Raw genomic sequence first — 22,274 nt, 5'->3', positions numbered from 1 at the left:
CACCTGCACTCCTTGGTACATAGTACTCGTTGAATGCTATGTAGCTTGGAAAGGAGATAGATTAAAAACCACTTCTCCCTTCTCCTCTGGGTCCTCTGCTGTGACTAACAGCTGAAAACCCGACCTGCTTCTACTTGATTGCAGCAGAGGGTTTAATCCTGAGCTGTACACCTGCTATCAGCAGGGATTAAAGCCCAGGACCAAGTGCCATATATTTACACCGATTAGTCATCAAGGGGTTAAATATAGAGTATTCCAAATTATCTAGTAGTATGGAAAAGAAAGGCCAGATAAACCAGTGAGAATTGTGATACTGTAGAGAACTAAGTTATTCAATTTCCTTTAAAAGAATTTGGATACACAGATTTCAGGAAAAACAATTTAAAAAGTGTGTCCATACGAGTCTGAGGTCAGGGCTGGCAGAGTTCATGCAACATGATAAGCCAGATATAGGTCAGGGCTGGTAGAAATGCAAAGGCAGACTCATAGGCCAGTCTGGCACAAACCCAAGCTAGCAAATAAACATCTTCACAAATAAACAGGACCCAAAAGGGCGCTTTCACATCTGGTCTACAAATCAGTCGCAGAGTAATCTTACATAAAATCTGTATGTCTTACAAGTGTATTTTAACCCCTTCCAATCCACTGTCTGACGTCTTCCTACATTCTGATTGAAGCCTGTACAGCTCTGATGTCGGAAGATGTCCAGCAGGGTATTCTTACTATATATTGCCGGACACTTTGTTGTCGGGAGCCTCTCCGGCATGTCACATGCTGCAGTACTGGCTCTAGCCAGCAGATAGCGCTATTGTATGATGGCAGAAAGAGAAAGCTCCCTAGGAAACCCTGAATCCAAACTTGGATTGCAAAGGGTAAATCTAGATTTCCACAGAGTTGCTGCAGATTTCTCCATTTGCAAATCTGCCAAGATTCCGTACCAGAATCCGTGTGTTAGACATGCAGATTTTGTAGCAGGTTTGTCCGTGGCACATGTTTATGCCACGTGTAAAAGGACCAAAGGGCTCTTGTTGCTCAGGGAAAGTGCCACACCTCTGAACAGGTTTAAAGGGGCATTCTAGTGACATTAAGTTATTCCCTATCCAAACAATAGAGCATAACCAGCTAATTGGTGATAGACTCACTGCCGGGACCCTCTCCGATTTCCAGAACGGGGGTTCCTGTATAACTTGAGAGACTAGCAAAATGAATAGAGCAGAAGTGCACATGCTCAGCTACCGTACCATTCATTTCAATGGCGTGCTGAAAGTAGCAGAGTTTAGGCGCTTGGCAATCTCCTGTACTTTCAAGGAAATTAATGGAGTGGCGACCGAGCATGTGCACTGCTGCCCTATTCATTTTGCCAGTCTCACAGGGGATATGAGACCCCGATTCTGGCAATCAATGGGGTCCCAGCGGTCAGACACCCATCGTTCAGCCAATTAGCCTCTATCCTGTGGAGAGGTGACAACTTAATACCACCATAGGCGCCTATAATGTGCTCATCAGAACTGAACCATGGAAGATTGAAATGGAGAAAGGTAGCTTGTTCCGATGAGCCTCACTTTGTTTACACTTTCATGTAAACGGCCGGGTGTCATTTACCTGGGGAACAAATGGCACCAAGATGCGGTAAGGAAAAGATGGCAAATGGACGAGGTGTGGTGATCTGGGTAATGTTCTGCTGGGAAACCTTGTGGCATGCATGCGGATGTTACTTCCACAGTACCACCTACCTAAACATTGTTGCAGACCAAGCAAGCACACCCCTTTGTGGTAATGGTATTCCTTGGCAGTGGTCTCCTTCAGCAGGATATTGCACCCTACTGCACTACAAGAAATGGTCACTAATGGTTTGAGAGACATCGCACAGTTCAAGGTGTTGATTTGATCTCCAAATTCTGCAAAACTCAATCCAATCTGTGGGACATGCTGGAAAAAGAAGTGTGATGAATGTAGACTTCCCCTTACAACTTACAGGACGAATGCCTCAATCACATAAGCGACACGGCATCGCTGGGAGAAAATCGCAGTGATATCGCATTGCTGGTCCGTGCAATATCGCTGCGTCTTCTCGCGGCAATACCGCAATTTTGTAGCACTACAAAGTCGCACGACTTTGTAGCACCACATGTGAGGATTTTCGGGGGTGGAGGTGGAGCTTAAAATATAAGCCCTACCCTGAAAATAAGCCCTAACTGCAGAAAAATAATAAAAAAAAAACAAGTATACATCACCTAGATGTGCTGTCCGGGGCTCCGTTGCAGCTTTTTCCTGGATCTCGACACTGGTCTTCTTCATCTCTTCTGGCCGGGGATTTAAAAATCCCTGGCTCCTGGAAGCACTGTCTGTGATTGGCTGACACTTAGCCAATCAAAACCAGTGCTTGATGGCTGTGATTGGTTCAGCCAATCAGAGGCAGCGTTTCCAGCAGGCGGGGATTTTTCAATCCCAGCCAGAAGAGATGAAGAAGAATAGTGCCGAAGACCCAGGGAGAAGATGATGTGTACTGTTTTTTTAATTTTTTCCAGCAGCCAAGGCTTAGATTAGGGCTTTGACAGTAGGATTTCCTACTGTCAAAGTTGCATCTCACCGCATGAAAATCATGTTTTCGTGCGATGCAATGCAACTCCTATTGTCTTTCTCGCAAAAAAAAAAACATGCAAGAAAATCGCAAGTGGCAGCAATGTTTTGCGAGAAAAAGCAGCGCTGACGCTCAAAAATTGCAGCAACAGAATCACGATTTTCTTGCGGTAATATTGCAATCGCCCGCGTGAAACTACCTTTAAAAGGATCTGCTGCTTTCTTGGTGTCAGATTTCACAGGGCACCTTCAGAAATCTTGTGCAGTCCAAGCCTCTATGGGTCAGGCTGGCTACACATGGGCGATCGCGATTTTCCTGTGAGAAAATCGCATCTATTCACGGCAATTTGTGAGCGTCAGAGATGCTTTTATTTGTATCGCTGCCATCCGCGATAAAATCGTGCAACAAATTTGTGAATTTTTTTTTTATTGGGCTTTGTAATGTTAAAATCGCAATGCCCGTTTGTAGCGTTGTGATGCGATAAAAAGCATCCTCCATAGGAATACATGGGAGATAAAAAATAGCACATCGCAGAAAGATAGATCATGCCGCATCAGTGAAAACATCAACAGGTGGGGATAAAACCATTGTAAATCATTGATTTCATATTCAGCTTTTTTACTGACTATTGCAGCAGACGATAATTCAGCGATGTTCTCGCCCGTGTGGAGCCAGCCTCACAGTTACTTTGTAGACACTAGTTAGACGCACACAATATTAGGCAGGTGGTTTTAGGGCTTCTACCCACTAGCGTATCACACAAAAATCACAAGTTTGTGCTCTTGCAATTTTTGTGCGATGCGATTTTAACATTAGAAAGTCCCATTGAAAAAACGCAGCGATATCGCAGCGTTAAAAAAAAACGCTAGTGGGTAGAAGCCCTTAAACAGATGGGCAGGTTTTAGTCCTGCTATGTGGTCGTGGAAATTACGGCTGCATAACGGGACGATTGATTTTAATGGTTTCTTTTCCCCTATCAGGATTCTCGCATACAGAATCCCGCAGCGGGTCCCTCCTTTCCCGCGGACATGAGGCCTAAAAAGAAGAATAACTTACCTGTCCGGACGCTGCGGATCTTCCCTCCGTTGTGGCCGGATCTTCTTTCTGCGGCCCGGCGGATGTGTTCGGCACGCCGGTAGTGCACTCTTTGCATTTTTGAACTCCTGTTCTCCCGCGCTGTAGAGCAGAAATTTAGCCGCGGGTGTGCCACGGATCCGGACGGCTTCCATAGAAGCTTGCGGGAGCCGTCCCCGCGGTAGACCCGCACTAAAATGGAGCATGCTGAGGATGTTTTCCCGCACACACAATCCGCGCCTCAGGGGAAAATGACACCCGCAGGTATTTAATTACCTGCGGGTGTCCAATGCATCCCTATGGGGCGCGGATCACGCGTGCAGGTGACCCGCTGTGGATCTGTCCCCGTGGACATGAGGCCTAATAGTACACGTGAGAAAAGATAGAAGCTGCAGGACCCATCTTCATGCTTTTTTTTAGATCGCAAAAAAACCCTAGTTCATGCACTAATCCGCTCCGTAGCGTCTACATATAAGTGCACGCCCCATGTACGGATCGAGTGACGCTCAGGAGGGAGATCCGCATGGGATCTGGGAGCGTTCTGGTGTTATACAATAGGTTTATGTAGGACCATAATGTATACTGCTATGGTGATTAAAAGGTTAATGAACTTGGCTCTCAGGTCATTCTGTCAGGTAATAGTTGGTGATGATCTCCTGCTGTGATTGGCCGGGGTGTCGTTGCCAGGCGGTTTGAGGTAAAGTTGGCAGCGGACATTGATTGGTGGCCTAAAAAGAGCAGGAAGCTCTGCCCGTTGCTGGGCAGGAGCGGTGTGGTGGAAGCCGATGTGATTGGATAACGGGAGTGGAGGGGGCTGTGAACAGGGGGCATTTTGGCTGTAAAGCAGCTTCCCTCCCTCCCTCCCTGTAGGCTGTCGCGGTTGATTGATGGGGATTTGTAGCCCGCATTAGGCGGGTGGGCAAGGGGACTTGGGGATTGTGGTTGGTTTTAGCGCGTCTTAAAGACGGTATTTATTATTAATGGTTTTGTTTCATTTGATCCCCAAGTGTTAATAAAATCCCATCAATAAAGACCGCTGCCTTTTTGTTCCAACCTGGTTGTCCGTGTTTTATTTATCTTTTATTAAAGGGTTAAGTTGGTGAGGATGTTGTAGCAAAGGTAAGTTAAGGAGAGCGTAAGATTCCATGTGTTTTTGCCCTTACTGTTACAGCTCTCGGTAGGATTTAATAAAGCGTACGTGCCGGCTGCTGCTCAGATAATGGCGGACAGTATAATCCACCGTCCTGTCTGCTATGAGAACCACATAGCACAAATTATACCTACAACCACAATTATATTGTTACATACCTAAGGTAAGCAGGAATGCTGCGAGCGCCAACTGATGAGGAACGCCTCCGTGCAGGCAGATGTTTTATTTGCTGACTCCTCTCCACTAACCTTCATGCAGAAGAGTTTTGTACAGTTTACTAGGCACAATTTACTTTCCAAGAAATAGTACTCTGCGATTGTTGCATCTGGCCAATTGTCGTCTGCTCGATTACAGCGAGACAATATGAATAAGGCTCATCGAAAAGGTCAATTCAGACTCAACGCTGAGAAGTTTTCTTTTCATGAGCCAACTATTAAAAAGATTGGAAAACCAAAAGACTTGATGGAAATCAGGCAAAACAATTTGTTTTTAGTGTTTTTAAAGCATACATGCAAACAAGGAAGATGGAACAATACCTCTGCAGCGCCACCTACTGGATGGCGGCATTCCTCCAAATCAATGTCAGACCCTTTATATAAATCTTTATAACAATAACTGGGAATTGACCAAAAGGCATAAATATCACAGTGAGAGTTATGGGAACCAACCCAATGACATCAATGGGTTCTATTTAATGCACATTGCATGGATATATATTTTACACGTGTAAAAACGTGCACAAATACGGTCGTCTGAAGCCGCCCTAATTGCTGGACCAGCCCTCCGAATGAGTGAGCCTCAGCGATAGTTCATTTGGGTTCACCGAGTGCACATTTGTTGGAGTTCCCTAAATATTTGGTGAGTGAGAGTGCAGTTGAGCAGGAAAAAACAATACCTGGTGCCCAGAAGCTCAGCTGGGTATCAGAGTTCGAACTCCCACGGATCATGAAATGACGGCATACCCCAGTGATATAGTCATAAAGTCTCATGATAGGAATCCCCCTTCAAGAGCAAACAATTCAAAATCCTTAAAGCAATTCTACAGCTGGAGGATCGATTTTTATAACATGAGTAACTATATTCAGCCCTTTAATTCCATGGTAGATGTCCCCATAACGTCAGATGCCTGTGCGAGACACATAAAACTTGCGCAAATATGAACTCCATTCTTTTGAATGGCGTCATACACATGAGCAATTGTGGCCTCACAGTGATGCTGCGAGATAAAAAAAATTTCTGCATGTCCTATTTTTTCGCATCCCTTGGAACCAGCTTGTGGGGTAGCACCAAGCGCTTGTAGATTGGGTGTGATTGCCCCCTTAGGTCTGCCCGGCCAGATTATTTTCTTCCTTTGTGCGCAGCATCTTGTGGAGCTACAAGAATCAGTTTCCAGCCATCTAGATTTATGAATTGGCCAATCAATGGCGCGGCTCAGCCAATTTAGAAATCCCGCCTCCACAACGCACTGGCTGTTAATTGGTTCTTCGGCTACTGCTCAGCCAATCAATGCAGCGCTGGATGAACCAATGCCACCCATCGCATTGGTTCATCCAGTGCTGCATTGGTTGGCTGAGCAGCGCTAGAACACTAATCAGAGCCATCGCTTCCTGGAGACGGGATTTCTGAATCCCGCAACCAGGAAGTGATCTTTTGTGGGTGAACGTGGACTACAGGACGCATGGCAGAGCTCCGGAGAACAGCGACAGGACCCAGACCGAGCCTGCTAGGCAAGTATTTCTTTTTTTTTGGAGTGCAGCTAGGGCTTATTTTTTGGGTAGGGCTTATTTTCTAATGTTAAAGTCACATTGCATGAAAACCACAATTTTGTGCATTGAGATGTGACAAGAAGGAAGGCTTCATAGGGAAACATGGGCTTCAAAAAATCTAAAGTCGTGGCAATATAGAGTATGGCGTGATTTTTTCTCTCACAAGATAGCATCCGAGAAAAGAGTGCTAGTGTGAAGGAACCCATAGAAAAAGCATGGGCTTCACATACATACATTTACTCGTGCTATTGCATCAAGGCAAAATCGCACGATTTTGTCACCCGTGTGAAAACGGCTTTATGGCAGCCACTTTTGTTTTTAAGGTAGCCACTCTACCCATTAATAGTAATTCACATTACTCAACAAGAATGTTTTAACACCCATTCAAAAAAGATTCAGTAGGACAATATAGTTCTGGATTCTTACTACAAAAATGTCCAAAGAACCCCAGTAACCTCTAATGGGGCCTGTCAGGCTTCCGTGCTGCATGTTGCGCTATTCTTACCTTTACACGTTATTGGACTGTTGACAGCGGCTCCGACACTGGTGTGAGCAAAGCCTAAATCCCAGGATTGTACTATTTGTGATTATATATTTATCATCATCAGAATCTTTAGTTCTAAAAAGGAAAACAGTAAAAAAAAAAAACTACGGTAGATTACTGAAAATCCTTAGCACGTTCAAGAAAATGTCATCCACATTAAAATGAGAAAGCCCCAACAGAAAAGGGAGAAAAAGGAGACTAATATCTAGTTATTTATATTCTTGACTGGAATACGACATAGGTACATAGTTAATAAGGTCGAAAAAATCCAACCTACAATCCTACTGTGTTGATCCAGAAGAAGGCAAACATCCTATCAGGCAAACACCAACTGTCTCATGTTAGGTGAAAAATCCCTTCCCAACTCCAAATTTGACAATCAGAATAAATTTCAGAATCAACGCCTCATATCCAGAAATCTAGTACCCATGACTTGTAATATTACTACTTTCACAAAGACATGCAGGTCCCTCTCCCTCTTGAACCTGTTCAGTGAATCCGCCATCACAACAAGAAGACCCTGGTAACACTGGCACTAACGCTGTCTCCTTGGACCAGTGAGGTCATGGATTCAATTTGGGGCACCAGACATAAAAGGTCATATTTGCACGGGTTTTTTTGAGCACTCCCGTAAATGCCATAAATGTTAGATGAGATAAGTGGCTTTCCACGAAACTATCCCTTGTATGTGTGATGGAGCCCAATAGACTGTATACACAACTGCATCATGGTCCATTTCAAACAAAAATGCTGTAACAATGTGAACAAGTTGCTGTAAATCGCTAGACAATGAAGTTGTTAAATGATTTATTTGTTTAGTACATAACTTATTCTGCAAGTATTCCTACCATGATGATCGTTCTGCAATTTATAAAAATGCAAATTAGAGAGTCATTCAGGCTTTTGGTTTTAAGGCAAAATTCCTACTTGTGCGTGCATGAGCGTTACGTTTGTGCAGAATGAACGTTGCTTTTTTGCACGCGCATCGCCATATTTTACTGTACTTTTTTCGCGTGCAAGGCATGTGCATTTGTGTGCAGCAAAAAAATACACACCGATTGAAATGGCTAATTAATCTAATAAATTGTTCTTGTCCCTGTGCAATTATGCAGTGCTTCACGCATCTCTTAGCATATTTTGTGCCCATTTGTGCATCCCCATTGACTTCTATGGGGAGTTTTGGTGTGCAAATGCGCAGGAAAATAGAGCAGGCTGCATTTTGTTGCGCGACCGAATATGTACATGTGAATAAACCCATTGAAATCAATGGGTTCTATTTTCCACGCATTGTGCGCGCAAATTTTGCATGTGCAATACGCCCATGTGAAGCCGGCCTGACTCAAAATGTCCAGCTATTTAAAGTATATGCTTAAAGTATCTGCAAGTGCTGACATTACATGGAGTCTCTTGTGCATTTCATGATGATTATATAGCAGGGCACATAGTATTATATGTGATTGGTTGTAATTAGAGGCATATCTTCATAACTGCCGTTCATTCACATGGCGTTAAACCAGCTGTATCCATGCAGGGAAAGATGTTCTAATCGTACACCCAATATATAGCTATGTATGATTTCCTAATGATGTCCTCTGGGAAAGTCCTTGCACAGGAATCCTCACTAGGTAGTTGGAAGGTACGTAGCCCTTTTGTCCATGCACTTCCACCAAGCTCCACTCTGGACTTCCGTTCTTGTCATGTGGCTCCAGAACAATAACTGGCTCGCCCGCTGTAATACTGACCTCATACTGGCTGCGAGCTGAAAATGGGTACCCTGCAACAATCTGCAAAGTGATAAACAGCAAAAAGCAAACATAAATTGTGTTTCAGTGGAGAACAAAGTGCACTAAACTACTAGACAAAAGGCAGATGAACTGCTAAATATCAATCACAAGGGCACATAAGCATTGGGATTAAAGTGGCTTGCCAAAGCTTTAATACTGATGACCCATCATTTATTAGGATATTCTTTCTTAGAACCACAGTGGGGGTTTTTTTGTATTAATATGAAGTCTGACTTCCGGCGCCTCCACCAATCAGCTGATTGAAAGGGCCACAGCACTTGTAGTTTGCTAGGCACAGCTCCGTATGTTTTGTAGTGGCAGTGCCTGGAACTACAGCTTTGCCCCATTAACTTGAATGGGACTCTATGCTGCAGTACCAGGCACAACAACTACAACATGTATGGAGTTGTGCCTGGTGAACAAGAAGCATTGTGGCTCCTGCGGCTGAAATTAATGGCCTATTCAAGCAACTCACAGTTGTGTGGTTCTCCAAAAAAAGATGTGCCCTATGAGCATATGCACTAACTACAATAAGAAATCAACACCGACAATGTTGCCGACATATCTTGACCAGTGTCAGTTTGGATGATATAATACCAGTGTGTCACATTTCACACTTTAAACATTTGGATTGATTGTTTGTGAGCATACAGTAGTGAACTTCAGCATTTACATTAATAGGACTGGTGGTGGTCCATCACCTGGGACTCCTGCTTATCAGTTGTTTGTGTGACAGTACAGAACCGGAAGCACACTGCTCTGTAGTACACACTGAAGTGGCCCGGAATGGTGCAGCAGGCAGAGTTTCCATCGAAGCAAATCGTAACTCTGCCTGTAATAGCAAGCACTGCACAGTGTGTGGCGCTGTCTGCTGCTGGCTCCATACATAGACACAGCAGCCCAGAGAATAATTGATAGGCAAAGTCCCTGGGTGGCAGATCCCTGCTAAACAGCCTTTGATGACCTATCCTTGGGCTAGGTTATTGATTGTCCATTTCTGGAAAACCCCCTTAAGCTACAGATACTAGCTAAATATAAGGTTAGGGTGGATTCCGGCACATCTATTTATTGATGACATCCTTTATTGTTGCATACTTAAAATGTTCATAAAAGGTTCAAGCAAAGCATGGTGAATGCTTCCATGCTCCAGATCTTTGATATGGATATACCAGAATCCATCTTGGGTTTGTTGAATCAATTGAATGAGATCTTGAGCTGCAATACCAAGCCAGGTCACTGCAGTAGGAATGGAGCTGTCTGCTCCCTGCAGAAATCAGCTCAGTGCACAAGTTAACTGGCCCAAAAGACAGCTGATCAATAGGGGTCCAGATCCCCACTAATCTACCATTGATGACCTATCCAGCAGATGGGCCTATCAATAGTTTACAACTGAACAACCCCTTTGCATTAACATTTTTTAGGGGGAAGACTAAAAATTGAAATGGTATGGAATGATGTATTGCCGGTTGGTATCTGAGATTGCTGGTGCTTCTCTTTTGTAAAGCGCTCACGAGAAAGGAGAACTACACACCAGCAAAATGCTTTAAAGGAAGCAAGATGACAGTAGCCCCTGAAAAATCATTGGTAGTGGGGTAAATATTACGTATTTGCATTGCCCAACATGGATTTTTCTTGGACTATTTACTATGGAACTGACAACCAGGAAAATGTTTGAAGCATAAATAGTAATAGTTCTGATCTGCGGCGCTATTTTTCATTGTTCAGAAATGATTTATTTAAGTCAATGTAATATCGTTTGGGTGGTTAATGATTATTATTAAGGGTGCATTTAGACTGAAAGATGATCGCTCAAATGGCAGTTTGAGTGACAGTTTTGAGCGATCATCTTTGCATAACTCCTCAAGTAGCTAATTAGCTACTTAAGAGTTATGCAGGCAGAGCGGAACACTACTGATAACTCAGAATAAAGCAGCTGTTTTGTATATGCAAACAGCTGCTTTGTTCTCGCAGTTATCAGCGGTGTCTCGCTGAGCTGCTTGCTCCGAGAAACAGCAGGAGCGCTGACAGCTAGTTTGTTCACAGCGCTTTCAGCTGGTATCCTGCTGGGAAGTCCCAGCGGGGTAGAAGCTGAAAGAATGCTATCAGTGCCGGCCACTGAGAAAATCAGCATGCGACACTGATAAGAGTCATTGGTGATATCTAGCTTGCTAGAAATCAGCAATGAACGAACAGTGCATGAACAGTGCACGATGGCAGTGTGTTTAGACACAGTGAGTATTGTTCAAAAGATGGCCTTTGAGCGAATTTTGAGTGATAATTGTTGTGTCTTAATAGTCCTTAAGTCTATACTCAGCTTCGGACGTACTTAAAGGGGTTGTCCAGGGTGTTTTTTCTGTACAAACCTTTTCCCCATGCAACAAAATAACAAACTGTCATATACCCATCTCTTCCAGCTCCCCGCTATGTTCAGAGCCGTTGCTGAGCTCAGTCATTGGCTGCTGCAGCCTGTAAACAGACACCGGGCACAGAGGACTGAGCAGCAGCGCAGGAGATGAAATCAATGGGTTCTATTCTCTGCATATTGCGTGTGCACATTATGCATGCGCAAATACATCCATGTGAAGCTGGTCTTAAAGTGGTCAAAGCTTAGGGTGAAGCCATGTAGTGCAGCTCGCAAAGTAAGGACAAACCATGTCTACCCACAATGGCCATTGTTCACATGATTAAGTGGTAACCACTCTCAAGGTAACCACAGATGATTAGGGTCCTTTTAGATGAACCGATTATCGTTTGAACGAGCGAGTGATGTCATCGCTATCCAATTCCAACCTCTGCAGCCTGTTTAGACAGGCAGATACAACGTTGCTCCTTCAAATGAGAATCGTCAAGAATCGTACAGTCTTTCACATTCGCTGTACAAGTGAATGAGAGGGACTGAAGGAGCGCTGTTTAAACCAAATGATAAGTCAACGATGGTTGTTATGCCTGCAAAAAATGAATGAGGAACGAGAAATGAGCAATTCTCGATTGTTGTTCGGTCGTCGGCTCGCGTTTAAACCGAACGATTATTGCTCACTTTTGCTTTTTTGAACAATAATCATTCCACCTAAAAGCACTGCCCTGATCGGCTTAGATGTTATTTAGGTGGGAGAAGCTTCTCAGAAGAAAGAATACACAAACCACTGGTACTGTAGGATACATCGTATAGTAGACTTCTCTATACAGCCATCATTACATATAACTTACCTGGAAGGCTGCACTGATATCCGGGGGCTGTGAGAATGTTGGATATGGGCATACTGGGGCTGCAATAGTATGTCTTCTTGCTTCTGAAGGGTTTATTGCCTCTCGGGAACTTTGGGTACGTGTTGGACTTGGTGAATGTGTTGGGCTGTGCGTTCCTTGGTACGGCTGTAGTTTGCTGCAGGGAACGTATCCCCGCAATCCTATTTTTTAAAGAAATTAGGAAACGTATAAAACATGAAACTTCCATAATAAAAGTTCAAAAAGATACATGGGCCACATGGGTGTGAGATAGAGCAATACACAAACACAACACCATCAGAAAGACAAAAAATAGTCCAAACCAGAACGGAACATGCGCATGTGGTCCTACCACCGCTCTGCTCTGTTCTTTATATCCCTGCAGACTGGTCAGAGGAGACAAATCCTCATAGCCAATGTTATCTGTCCTTGTGAGCAAGGCCTGAAGCTAACTGATATTTATCACACTCTGGGACACCTCTCCCTAATCTATATCAAAAGGACCTTATAGTCCTATTGTCAGGTAGATACATTTGATACATGTATGAAATGAAATATAAAAGTGTTGTGTAGGAAAATCCGTCATGGATAAGCTGTTTTTTGACAAATAATTAATCTCCAATCCATACTTTTCACATTTCAGCAATTAAGGTTTTTTCATTATATCTAGATTAGTTCTGGAACTTTCTAATGTGCTTCTATACTAAGGTAGAAGGGATTGGCTATAATAGCCTTTCCTCATAGGCTACCACAACACAGAAGCAGAGAGCGGTAGAAGAGTGAACTTCAGCGCAACAGTTATCCGGAGCGGTGGAAACCAAGACTATCTATTCAAGCCAACTATCATCCTTCATGGTGGTCAATGGAGATTTTATACATACTGCTGATCTGTAGAAATTCAAGGGTTCCAGTTAAAGCATGAACCAAGAAGGCTTGTTTGAGTTCTTTTTCTGAACACAATGCTTCAGCCTATGTGGACGGGCGTAGTTCCAAGCACAGTGCCATGGCCACTGAAGAAGACATGCCAACACCAACAACAGTGATGAAAGGTGTTGCAGCTGAGACTATGACAGGCAGGTACAGTGAGGGGAGATTTGACGTTGACCAAGACTGGTGTCATTGAAGTCCCTTAGCCTATCTCCCTGGAGGTATTAGGTCCTGTTGGCCCCAGGTCTGCTATAGCATTTCAATCATACTCAGCCTCATTCACTGCAGTACAAGTTACTTCCACAGTTGTATGGACATCCCTATGATTGGTACTATGGTAAAGGGTACATGACACTCCAGCCTCTGCCTCTTCGTTGTGTCCATTAGTTGGGATCGCAATCCATCATACATTGATGGTCTACCGCCTAGCAAAATCAGTCAGGGATGCATGAGCTGGGGCCTGCAGCAATCAGCTGTTGTCCATGATAGGACAATTCTTTTTTAAGTCAAGGCTCAACGCATGGATCTCTCACATGATGTAGTTATTCCAAGGACTGTGACTGTAACAAGGGGGCAACCTCTACCTCTAAAGGAAAGATAGGCTGAACTGGATGGACATATGTCTTTTTTCAACCTTAAAGACTACATTACTATGTAAGGGGTGATAAGAGAGGCTAACGTGCTACACTGTGATGGGAAACAGACGGAGTGTTCTTCACACCAAGTGGAATATAAAGCATGACGATTTTCTAATTTTAGAAGTGCTGATACTTTGTAATTCATCCATCGAAGATGAAAAACTGGGACTTTGTGGATTGTAGCTATGGATCATGAAGAAAGACAGTGGGCCATTATGACACTCCTGTCACACATAGGACTTGTGCTGACCTTTTATTGAAATCATTGGCTTATAAATCAGAGATTAGTGCCAGGTCTGCCTGACCTTCTCTTGTGTACGCTCTTTGTGTCATCTGACAGGTATCTATTGGAGTTAGGTGTCTATAAACAGCAGTATGAAAATATACTTGAAAAGAACTGTCAAATGAGGATTAATGACGGACAAATATAAAGACACAACTGGTCATTTCTTCTCCACTGTGAAAGTTCAGATTTGATAGAGTTTATTTTTAACCCCTTCATGACAAGGACAACATGTCACCTTGATGAATGACGTATTCTAAAGCTGAATCCTAGTTCTATTATTTCTCAGGCTATATAAAGATCTGCTTCCGTGTACAGACATATTTATCCAAAGTGCCATGCCTTAGGCTGGCGTCACACAAGGGTATTTTTCTGCGTTTTTACGAACAGAATAATCCCGCTTGCAAAACGCGGAGAATAGAATCCATTAATTTCAATGGATTCATTCTCGTATGTGCAAAAACATAGGTCCTGCTCTATGTTGAATGCATTTGCACACCAAAGAGCCCCACAGAGGTTTATGGGAGGTGCGCAAGAGCGCACATATGTACACGCAGGTATGCGCAAAACGCTGCACAAACCTGCACTCACTATCAACTTGTTTGGCTTAATAGCCATTTAAATCAGAGTGGGGTGATTCTCCTGCCCATGTAAAGTAGCGGTGCCTGTGCAAATACACAGTATTGTGCACAGGCATGCCCATAAAGTACACTCGTTCTCTATGCAAAGACGTTTTGCAATACGCTCTTGTGTCATCGCCCTTAGACAAAGGTTCGTTTTTTTTAGGTTTGTCTACAGTGGAGGCAAGGGGTATGTTTAGATTAAGTAGATCCCTGTTTGATGCAAAGAAAATAGGGGAGATTTATCAAAATGAGGCACAGAAATAGTGGGATAGTTGACGGTTTGTGACATAGCTGCGGCGGTGACGCTCTCTGTATGCTATAGAGGTATATCTTACATTGTACAGACAGCAACGGGGAGCATGTACGGACCTGACGGGCAATGCAATGCTCACATGCAACAGTGATCAGGTCAGTGGGCGCTCTAGTGAGGAATGGACATTTTTTCTTTTTTCAAAACATGTCATAGGAAATCCTCTTATTTTCTTGAGACAAATAAATTCCTGCTTACAATTCATCTAACCTTTGCCGTTATTCCCTGTCACCATCTAGGGAAAGTCAGGGTTGTCCCAGGTTCCTGACATGGGGCTGTCCTTATCAGGGCGATCCATCTGCTTATGAGTAGGGTCTAGCCGTATCTGAGTGTTTAGGGTTAAATTCCGCGTCCCAATCGTATTATGTTTCCTTAGTGTATTTTGTAGTGTTTGCATTTAATAGAGTGTATATATTTACATCCGGGTTAGGCCCTACATCAACATAATGCCCTGTTTATAAGTAATGCATTACCCCACAGCTGGGAAATATCTCATGTAAAATTCTGCTTTCTGGTTTTTTTTTAATTTATTTTTCTTTCTATAAGCAATAAATAAGTGAACCTTTAGGTAAAAACAGAAAATGTAGATTTTCGTTTGCCAAAAATCTACATCTTCCCCTTCCTAAAATCTTACTTATGAGGTCGGCCCCTGCCTTGTCTAATTCTTGCCACCATCAACAAATTCTATGTGAGACAAGGGAGTCAAAACAACCCCATACTGTTCTTCACTCATATCAAACAGGATCAAACAATTGTAGTTTCGCTGTAGAATGTATGTTTGAACTGTACCTCCGGTGTCAACAAGCCATCGGCTTTTATTTCCTTTGGTGTCTGCAAACTGCATGACCGCCACCACGTCCCCATGGCTGACTGTAAGCTCCATCTCACGTGTGCCTTTCACAGCGCTCATCACTTGGTAGAGCTTTTGGGGACTGTATCGTTTCAGTAGTTGCTGGATTTGATGTTCAATGACAGGAATGTGCTCCTAATATAGCAGAAGGGGAGCAATTTGAAGTATTAGTAATATTTTATTTCTTATTAACATTAAATTTGAAAGAAGAAGGCCTCCCTCACACAGGCGTTTGCAGAAACGCGACGTTTTTCAACGCTGCGTTTCCTGCTGTTTCAGCAGCGTTGTCATGTATTTTTGACAATGTTTTAATCGTTTAGCCAAAAAAGCTAAAAAAAAAATCAATACTCACCTGGCTGGTGCTGTCTGTGTCCCCGCCGCTGCGTTTTTCGGAGCTCCGTGCAGACTGCCGGCCCCTTGTCATCGCCGACAGAGAATCTATTGATAGTGACGGGGATTGAAATCCATGCCTCCAGTAGGAGATTGCTCTGATTGGCAAAGCCAGATAAGTGTCAGCTGTCTCAGCCAATCACAGCTGGCGCTCGATGCACCAATCATAGCCATTCAATGAATTGCTGTAATTGGTGCATCCAGCGTTGGCTGTAATTGGCTGAGACAGCTGACACTCAGCTGGCTTAGCCAATCAGAGCAATCTCTTGTTGAAGGAGGGGATTTCAATCCCCGTCACTAGCAATAGATGCTCTGTTGGCGATGACAAGTGGCTGGCAGCCTGCATGGAGCTCCAGAGAACAGCGGCGGGGACACAGACAGCACCAGCTAGGTGAGTATTTTATATTTTTTTTGGCAGTGCAGCTCACACTTGTGTTCAGCGCTGCCAAATACGTGGTACCAAGTTGTGTAACATTTTCAGCAGCGCTGAAACCGCTGCCCATTTATTTCAATGGGTGACACAGGGCTGAAAATGGCCAAGGATAAAACATGCATCACTGTCAAAGTGCAGCATTAAAGACCCTGCGTTTTGATGCTTGTGTGAACAGCCCCATTGAAATGAATGGGAGCCTTGTACAGCGTTTAGCGCAGTGTTTCCCACACAAAGCGCACAGAGCTGCCAGGATGTGCCGAATACATAAAGAGGTATGCGCCTCTTCATGTATGCAGTGCATTGCGCACCATACTAAGCTCGATGCAGGAAATGCGGGTCTTGGTAAATTTCCCTGCATGTACTGAATCAACATTTGGGGTATACAGATGTAGCACAGTTTAACTTGTCTGTGAAAACTTTCTGTGACAAGTTATTGTATGCCATTAAAACGCTATTGTTCTCATAACACAACTAAAGCCATAATAAGGCCTCCTGCACACGGCCATGGTGGACTCCACCAGCAGAATATCGCACGGGGCCCCCAAAGATCCCATACTCACCTCTCTGGATCCGCCGCACGAGTCCCATCCGACAAGCCAGCGGTGATGCCTAATCAGGCAATACTTCTGCTGTGCTCACAGTGGAAGTATCACATGACGGACAGCTTCCATTGACTACAATGGAAGCCGACCGTGTGTTTTTCCGCAGCAATTAGAACATGCCATGATTTCTTTCACGCTGGGGAATTCCGCTGTAGAATTCCGCAGCGTGAACATTGAGCTATTAGGATGAATAGAACATAATAGCTGCAGGATAAGGGCTTTTACCCACTAGCGTTTTTTTTAAAAGCTGCGATATCGCTGCATTTTTTTTCAGTGGGACTGATCGCATCGCACAAAAATCACAAGTTTGTGCTTTTGCGATGGGATTTTAACATTAGAAAGTCTCATTGAAAGAAACGCAGTGATATAGCAGAGTTAAAAAAAAACCTCTATTCCTCACGCTGCGTGAAATACGGCAGAAATCCGTCTGTGGGAATTAGGCCTAAAGCAACTGAAAAGTTAACAAAGTGTAACACGGAAAGTTGCCATAACACGTCTAAAGTCCTGTTAAACTTTGATGCATGCGTTCGTCAGGAAATATTCCCAATATACATGTCTGACATATCCGCAGGCTATCATCAGGCGCGTTTATGCTAACATCTCTAGTCAGCCACACTTTTTAATAAGAGTATGCACAAACAAGATGTGCACCATATAATTTACTTTTAAGGGCGTCAGTGGCAGAGATACTGTACACAGTTGTAGAGTCATATAATTGCATACATTAGGAAGACTAATCCTACTGAACATAATCCCCAGAGGTAGCATGCAAGAGAAGGCTCTGGCAGACATCTGTAGCAAACCTGGGGACATTTGTTCTCAGGCTCTCAGCTGTCAGTGTAACCCATCAGCATACCACAATTGTGTCACAGGCACTGATGGGAAGACAGAAGAACTCCGCTTCCTCTGTCAAATTCCTTAGATGTCGTGATTGCTACTGACTGCCCCATCTCAAGAGTTAAAGGGACTCTGTCAGCTTGAACATGCTGTCAGCACTACAGGCAGAATGTTAGAGAGCAGGAAAAGCGGAGCAGATTGATATGTAGTTTTGTGGGGGAAAAATCTGTAAAACTTGTGTTTTATTCATTTGAATCCCTGCTTTTTCATGCTTAAGAGTCCAGTGGGCGGGGCTATCAGTGATTGACAGTTATTTTTGTATGTTTAGTCATATAACTAGAAAGATGTACATAAATAAAACACAAGTTATACTGAATCTTTTTTCATAAAACTATATATCAATCTGCTCTGCTCCTCCTGCTCTACAACATGCTGCCTGCAGAAGGAACTGCATTTTCATTGAGATGGGTCCCCTTTAAATGGCTGGCATCAGACGTTTCTCTGATCCTGGCCATTACAGTGAGAGCACAGTAGGCAATCACTGCAGGGCTCCTACCTGCAATCGAACAGACACAGATTTTACAGGCTTGAGCACAACACATCATGAGAAGCTCACCAAACATAATAGGTAAGTCTGGCTGGGTGTAAACTGGCACTGCGGCTCTAATTTGGTGCATTGTGGAGACATAAGGGCTATATTTATCATGGGGTAAAGTATATGGCAGTGGGGATAAATTGAGACACATGCCTATGGAGTAAAGCTGAAGTAAAACTTTGCATGGGTAGCTTCTCCTTTACCTTGGAAAACAAGTGTCCTAGGTGTTGTTAGAGACTAGTAATGCTCTATACCTACATAATGGAGAATCATGGTAAGTTAGGCTGAAAGAAGGCAATGTCCATCCAGTTGCAGCCTGTTTCCACCCGCCCTTGTTGATCCAGAGGAAGGCAATTTAGCCTATTCAGGGGAAAAAAATCCTTCCCGACTCCATAATGGCAGTCAGAATAATTCCTGGATCAACGTTCAAAAGTTCCTACCCGACTCCAAGACCCGGATCAACAACCCCGACGGTCACTTAATGTCTATGTCTATATCCTATATCATAGTGCTCTAGAAAGACGTCTAGTCCCCTCTTAAAGGGTTTTTCTAGGGAAATACTATTAATGACCTATTATCAGGATCATAACCTCTTTGTATTTGCAGCGCTGACAGCATGTGCCCGTTCAGCTGATCGACGGGGGACCCAAGCGACAGACACCGGACGATCAACTATTGATGACCTATCCTGAGGATAGGTCATCAATACTGTTTCCCTGGAAAACCCCTTTAAACTCCTCTATAGATTTTGCCATCACCACGTCCTCAGGCACAGAATTCCACAGTCACTATGCTCTTACAGTAAAAAACCCCCTCCTATGTTGGTGATGAAACCTGCTTTTTTCCAGACGTAGATGATGCCCTCTTGTTACTGTCGCAGTCCTGGGTATAAACAGATCATGGGAGAGATCCTTGTATTGTCCCCTCATGTATTTATACATAGGTAATTGACCGCCTCTTAACCGTCTTTTTTCCAGGGTGAATAATCCCAATTTGGATAGCCTCTCTGGGTATTCCAGTCCTCCAATTCCATTTATTTATTTAGTTTACTTCTTTGAACCCCCTCAAGCGCTGCTACATCTTTCCTGAGTACCGGTGTGCAGAACTGTACTCAGTATTCCATGTGGGGCCTGACAAGTGCCTTATATAGTGGGAGGATAATGTTCTCGTCCTTCGCCCCTATACCTCTTTTAATGCACCCCAAGACTTTATTTGCTTTTGCAGCAGCTGACTGGCATTGATTACTCCAGTTAAATCTACAATCCACTTGTACCCCCAGGTCTTTTTCCATATCACTTTTCCCTAGCAGTACCCCATTTAGTGTATATTGGTGACATTCAACTCTCCTGCCCATGTGCATAACCTTACATTTATCCACATTGAACTTCATTTGCCATTTTTCTGCCCAAGCCCCCCAGCTTATCTAGGTCCTTTTGTAGCCGCACATTGTCCTCCATTATATTAATTGTCTTGTATAATTTTGTGTCATCTGTAAATATTGATATTTTACTGTGCAGCCCCTCTATCAGGTCATTGATAAATATACTAAACAGAATGGGGCCTAATACTGATCCCTGTGGCACCCCGCTAGCAATGGTAGCCCAATTAGACCCAATGCAGCAAACAAAAAAAAGTGACTGTGAGGCCATTATCACCATTTAAGAGCAATACCATGTTCCTAATGACATTGGCAATAGTAACCAGCCCTTGAAATCAGACCATTTCCACGCCAGTGCTTACCTGTGAGACTGGGACTGGCAATTGCTCATCAAACATTTTTGTAAATTCACCGAGCTGTGAAATTGAACAGCGGATACTGTCTTCAACCCACCTCTTAAACTGGGGCTCAGGAAGTGGACTGCACTGCATCTATAAGTCAATGTTACAATGCATTATATGCAACTCTAATCTCCAAGGGCCGGAAATACTTTAAGGAATAATTTCACTGAGTAAAGATAATATGCATAACATTTATTAAAATTGTATATTTACTTACTAAGTATACAGAATTCTTTAAAACAAGCCTTAAACATTTATTTCATCACTAAAAACATTGATGACCTATTCTCAGGATAGGTCATAAATAGCTGAATGACAGACGTCCGCCACTTGGGACCCCACTGATTAGGTGTTCATTGGGCCGCTGTTACTGTTTACACCTAAGAGGAAGGATCTGCTTCCTGCATCATACACTGCAAGATCGTCTGGATCAACAGCTAATCAGCAGGGGTCCTGATGGGTTGACCCACACGATCAGCTACTGATGATCTATTCTGTGGATAGCTCTTTCATTCTTTAGAGCTGGACAACTGATATTATATGCAATATTAATAATCATAATTATAAACAGATTTTTATTGTTAATGTGTGTATTTTTTTAACTTTGCATAAATTATTGAACAGGTAGTGTAATTCTAGCATGAGTAGGTGAAGGAAACCTATGTTCACATTGAAATTTAGGAAAAACGCTCTTTTTTTGTTAAAAAAAAACAAACAAACTTGATTTCAAAATGAAACTAAAATGACCTTTTGTTATCTGCATTTTACTACTCTACTTTTTTAAATCTCTCTTCCATCTTGTCTCTCCTACTCTACCCGCCTCGTTCCCAGTCCTTTTTCTGTGTCTTTCAAACAAACCATTCCTTCCTCCTTCTCTCTTTTCCATGCTTCCTCCTCTCTTTCTCTCTCCAACTATTTGTTTATTCTTCCTTCTTTGCCTGTCTTCCTACTGCTCTCCTACCCATTCTCCCTTCCTCTGTATCTCCCATCCCCCCTCTCTTACATCATTACTTCCTCCCTTCCTTCTACGCTTCCCTTCCTTTCTCTTTCTCATTTCCATGCTTCCTCGCTTTCTCTCTCCCACTATTCCTTTATTTCTCCTTCTTTACCTACCTTCCTATCTCATCCCCTTCCTACCACTCTCATACCCATACTCCATCCATCCCTCCATCTCTCCCACCCTCCCTCTTTCCTTTCTTTTTTCTACCCTTTCCTTCCTTCATTATACCACAATTTCCTTCCTTTCTTCTACACTTCCCTTCTTTCCTTATACCACTACTTCCTTCCTTTCTTCTACCCTTCCCTTCCTTTATTATACCACTACTTCCTTCCTTACTTCTACCCATCCCTTCCTTCATTATACCACTACTTCCTTCCTTTCTTCTACCCTTCCCTTCCTTTATTATACCACTACTTCCTTCCTTACTTCTACCCATCCCTTCCTTCATTATACCACTACTTCCTTCCTTTCTTCTACCCTTCCCTTCCTTTATTGTACCACTACTTCCTTCCTTTCTTCTACCCTTCCCTTCCTTCATTATACCACTACTTCCTTCCTTTCTTCTGCCCTTCGCTTCATCCCTTTGTCTCATCTTTCCTTTTCTCTTTTTCATTCTCATCCTTTTACTTTCCTCCCTACCTTTCTCTTTTTCAACATGTAATCAGCTGTTGTCACTATAGAAAGTGGCCAACAAGTCATCATTTTGCTGCGGAGGAAATTAAGTGTTACATGGTGCCCACTGAAATGAATAAACCATCGATGTAATGCACAGACAAGCCAAACTAAGTTCTGTCTATAAAACCCATTTAGTTGCAGTCTATGGAAGACTTTCAAACTCACTCTTGATCATAGAAAATAAGGCTATTCTTCAAATATTGGAGTT

General features: G+C 43.2%; 1 protein-coding gene across 2 annotated transcripts in view; it reads right to left on the bottom strand.

The window, feature by feature from the left end:
- Positions 1-7,905: 7,905 nt before the first annotated feature.
- Positions 7,906-22,274, bottom strand: part of ARHGEF37 (Rho guanine nucleotide exchange factor 37) — a 76,720-nt gene continuing 62,351 nt past the window's right edge. For both annotated transcript variants that reach the window (XM_066591308.1, XM_066591309.1), the window contains exons 12-15: positions 20,353-20,481; positions 15,695-15,890; positions 12,107-12,306; positions 7,906-8,899 (exon numbers count right to left, since the gene is read on the bottom strand). In XM_066591308.1, coding sequence (XP_066447405.1) covers positions 8,681-8,899; positions 12,107-12,306; positions 15,695-15,890; positions 20,353-20,481 — 744 coding nt within the window. In that variant the 3' untranslated portion in view covers positions 7,906-8,680. The remainder of the gene's footprint in view (positions 8,900-12,106; positions 12,307-15,694; positions 15,891-20,352; positions 20,482-22,274) is intronic.

Source organism: Eleutherodactylus coqui, chromosome 2, assembly GCF_035609145.1.
Source record: "Eleutherodactylus coqui strain aEleCoq1 chromosome 2, aEleCoq1.hap1, whole genome shotgun sequence".
NCBI classification, from domain to species: Eukaryota; Metazoa; Chordata; class Amphibia; order Anura; family Eleutherodactylidae; genus Eleutherodactylus; species Eleutherodactylus coqui.
The sequence above is the reverse complement of the archived record's forward strand: the minus strand, read 5'-3'. Positions and strand labels throughout refer to the sequence as shown.